This window comes from Sabethes cyaneus, chromosome 2 (assembly GCF_943734655.1).
Source record: "Sabethes cyaneus chromosome 2, idSabCyanKW18_F2, whole genome shotgun sequence".
In the NCBI taxonomy this organism is placed as follows: Eukaryota; Metazoa; Arthropoda; class Insecta; order Diptera; family Culicidae; genus Sabethes; species Sabethes cyaneus.
Genome location: NC_071354.1, coordinates 2,337,321 through 2,341,563, shown reverse-complemented (window position 1 = coordinate 2,341,563; position 4,243 = coordinate 2,337,321). Strand labels below are relative to the sequence as shown.

Sequence of the window (4,243 nt, the reverse complement as noted above, 5' to 3'; positions counted from 1 at the left end):
CCACCCATTTCATTATGTATTTCGATTGTGTCACGTAAATAATGAATTGCTCTGTTAACTATATAGTAACAATTAAACATTAATCAAAAATCATACGAAAATGTTTTACCAAAGTAAGGTTGCTCAATTTTCCTTTGTTAAAATGTCTCTTTTACTATATTGTCTGTTACTTCCGCATGACCCGTCTATTTGTGAACAATACTGGTAATCAAATCAATTAGGAAGAAAGGATCTTTGTTGGCTGACAGACGGGATGAGTTGGCCACTTCTTTCTTTTATCCAAAAGTTACAGTTCCGTCTTTTTGTGAAGTGCTCCCGATAGTGCTTTCCTCTTAGATTTGGTTTCGCATTGTTGGGCAAGCGAGAGAGTTTGACTGATTTTGTCGCACGTCGTCTGTGTCCTGCGAAGATTTCAACTGCAGCCGGAAGAATAACAGAACGTGAACTGGCGATACTTTGGAAGTTGTTAACAGTCACTGCAGAGTAACTGTTGGGTGGAGAAAGAAATTTTTCCTTTTCAATCGAAACCACTCTGTCCTATTCGATTCGATTGTGCGAGTACTTCCTGCACCTATGGGGTCTCGGATGCTTTATTGTGCTACACAAAAACACACCAGGAGCGGTCCATTCCATTGCAAATGCAAACAGAGCCGTTCCATTATCTAGATGTCTTGCTTGGCAGATTCCAGGATTTGGCTGATTTCACCAATTGGTGGTCTAGACACAGACGCAGACACAGACTCAGACACACGGATGGATTTGTCCTAAAAGGCTAAGTAAACACGTCGAAACAAACAATCAATCACCGATTGGTAGGATGATGTGGTGGGTCCTACAAACTGACGGATCTCGGAAGCAGATTGAACTCTTTCGATAAAAGTAGATTCGGTTTGTTTCTTACTTTAGATTATTAAGTTACATAGAATCAATCCGAAAACTGTTTTGTTGCCAAATAAACTTGACCGAAAGTTATTATATCTTTCTTTGAATTACAATTTTATTTTAATGAAGAGGTATGACTGAGATGTTAGGGGGCGAATTATTTAAAATTGAATTAAATAATGCAGAATGTTGTATTTCAGTTACGTAAGAAGGTGTAGTTCAAAATAACCTAAACTAGTCAATTATGTTATACCACAAATGACCTTTACCTGATAATGAACACTAACCAGCGAGTAGCAGCCGAAACACACTATGAACCGTAAAAGAAATGTTTCGTTTTAAGCCATTGCCGAATAATTAAGTTGAATTGAAACTGCAGACTTTTTAAATTACGCAAGTTTTCGTCTAGGTTGGAGTTGGATATCATGTTTGCACCTTGAAAACGATAAGCTGTGAACACATATAAAAACGCTTGCCATCTGATCCAAAACTATCATTCGCTTGCAGTCATCTTATCGATTCAGAGTGCAGTACAAGTGAAACTGTAGCTTCCATCATGAAGGTAACAAAGTGTAATAAATAGTGGCTCACAAAACTTATCAACTAATTGCTGTTTTAATCAATCAACCTTGCACAGGCGTTTATTGTATTTTGTATGGCTTTGGCCCTAGTTTCCTGTGCGGCAGTCGATGATTCCAACAGCAAGAAGGAGAAACGTGGTCTCTGGGAATTGAGCGACGATCATGGCGATTTCGGATATGATAGCCACCGCAACTTCTACGATGACGATCACCATCAAGTGAAGCACGTGTCCACCACGATCACCAAGAAAGTTCCGGTGCCTTTCCCGGTAGAGGTCGAAAAACACGTCCCCGTGCCAGTGAAAGTCCCATACCCGGTTCATGTCGAAAAGAAGGTCCCGGTGGTTGTCGAGAAGAACGTCCCGGTTTACGTCGAAAAGAAGGTGCCGGTTCATGTTGACCGCCCAGTTCCGTACCCAGTCGAAGTGAAAGTCCCAGTCGTCCAGAAGGAATACGTTGAGGTCCCGAAACCGTACGCAGTTCATGTTGAGAAGCCAGTTCCAGTGTACGTGCAGAAGCCGGTGTACGTCGAGAAGCACGTCCCCGTGACTGTTCAGATTAAGGAACACAAGAAACACTGGGATCTGTTTTGAAACGTAGATTGTTAAGTATGATAATTAGTTGAATGAATAAATGTGAAATGAATGTGAGAAATGCAACTACGGTGTTTTGCCTTTCTACTATATAAATATATAGTATAAAGGTATAGAAATCACTTGGAAAACCGGAAATGGAAAGAAGGTCCTGCGGGCCGAATGTTATATACCATTCGACTCAGTTTCGAAAACTGAGCATTTTCTGTGTGTGTGTATGTATGTGTGTGTGTGTGTGTGTATGTGTGTGTGTGTGTATGTGACGCTTTTAATCTCACTCACTTTTCTCAGAGATGGCTGGACCGATTTTAATGTTCTTAGTGTCAAATGAAAGGTCTAGGTGTCCCATTGGTCGCTATTGAATTTCATACTGATCGGACTTTTAGTTCAAAAGTTATGTATAAAAATACGAAAAATATGGGACTTCATTATCTCATAGATCCCTTAACCGATTTGAACAAAATTGATTGCATATGAAAGAGGAGCCTTGCAAACCCTTAACTTCCAAATTTCATGACGATTGGACTTGTAGTTTGAAAGTTACATAAAGAAATGTGAAAAAATAGTATTTAAAACATATTTATGTAACATATAAGCATTAATTTAATGAAAAACATCACACATTTTATGATTATTTGAAAATTATTGCTGAGATCTATCAAACGAAACCGAGTTATTTAAAATCGGACGCTTCATTCAAAAGTTATTCAAACTTTAACACTTAAGCACCGTATATTAAACCGTTAAAACGTGTGAAATCAAAACATATCAATCAAATGTTGATTGTATTCAATGTATGAGATGTGTGTGATGTATGTGTGTATGTATGTATGTATGTATGTATGTATGTGATGACAATTTGCAATTTTAAAATTTGCAATGAAATTCAAGAAAAGTGAGAAACATGTCAATTGTCTGAAGTTTTTGAAGCCTCTTAGTGGAATACGAACTCTGAAATTAAAGAAAAGAAAAAACTTTTACCGACTAAATTCCACTATTTAATATTTATTCGCGACAGATACGTATACGCTTTGAAATAAGACACTGATGAAGTCTGCACGTCGTAGGCGAACTACGTATCTGTTGCAAATAAATATTAAATAGTGGGATTCAATCGAAAAGTTTTTTCTTTTCTTTGATTTCAGATTTCAATTGTCATTTTCTTCACTTGCTGTTACTCACAATTGTACAAGAAAAGCAAAAAGCGAAGAAAAGCAGTTTATTTAAGCATGTAGGTATAGTGGTGTATTGAATCAAAAATACAAGTTAGTTGATTTTTCCAAATAAATTTGTACAAATTCCAAACAAATTCTGCACATCAATAGATGCTCTTTTCAATCAATAGATACTAGAGCTTAGAATTATATGAAAAATAGGAAGTAAACGTTGCACGGTAGAAATTTTGTAAGATTTGTTTTCGTTAGTGATATTTTAAAGGACAGATGTCTTATGTCATGTATCATGTTTTAATAAATAAATCAAAAAAAACAAGCACTGGGAATCATATCGATCGTATTTCCCATTCTCAAGCATGTTTATGGCGCAGCTTTGGCACTATTTTTCGACCTCGTCTTGTTTTCCTAACCCTCTAACATTGTAAAAACGAAGCGATCAAGCTAATGACTATCTTTTCATGAAAGTACATTCAAAAGAAGCTTAAGTTTTGATTTTCATGCAAAAATAATTATCTGAAGGAGCGCTAGCTGAGAAATAGTTCCATTTCTCGTTTTCATATCTAATGCTCTATTCAGTAATTTTTGTCTAATTCAGATATATTGCAAAATTGAAGCCAAGCAAACTAATAGTAAAATTTTGAGATCAATCATTTTGTTGTAGATATCCTTTTTCTTCATAAGTGAAATATAATAATAATTTTTCTGAACTCTTGTTTTTCAAAGATGCTAACATTTGAATGCATGGTATTAATATCAAAATATCAAAAAATCTGCTATGAACAAATACTTCATATTGTCAATTCAAAACAAGTTTCGTATGTGGCTCTGAAGCCCGAAAGTTAAGGCCGTCTGTAGACCCGTTAGAGGGTTAATTTCCAATTTTCTATACATATTCATTCATGTCTGTAAAAATTATCTTTTGTGTTTACATTATTTTTCTATAAATATTATAAGGTGTTCATCAAGTAACATAAATGACGCTTACATGTATTTACGCACCCAAGGAAAGAAA

The 4,243-nt window shown here is 35.9% G+C and overlaps 1 protein-coding gene across 1 annotated transcript; it reads left to right on the top strand.

Annotated features, from left to right (window-relative positions):
- The first annotated feature begins 1,438 nt into the window (after window positions 1–1,438).
- Window positions 1,439–2,056, top strand: LOC128738719 (MAGE-like protein 2). The gene is made up of 2 exons (XM_053834046.1): window positions 1,439–1,444; window positions 1,520–2,056. The coding sequence occupies exons 1-2, from the start codon at window positions 1,439–1,441 to the stop codon at window positions 2,054–2,056; spliced, it is 543 nt and encodes a 180-aa protein (XP_053690021.1).
- The last annotated feature ends 2,187 nt before the right edge of the window (window positions 2,057–4,243 follow it).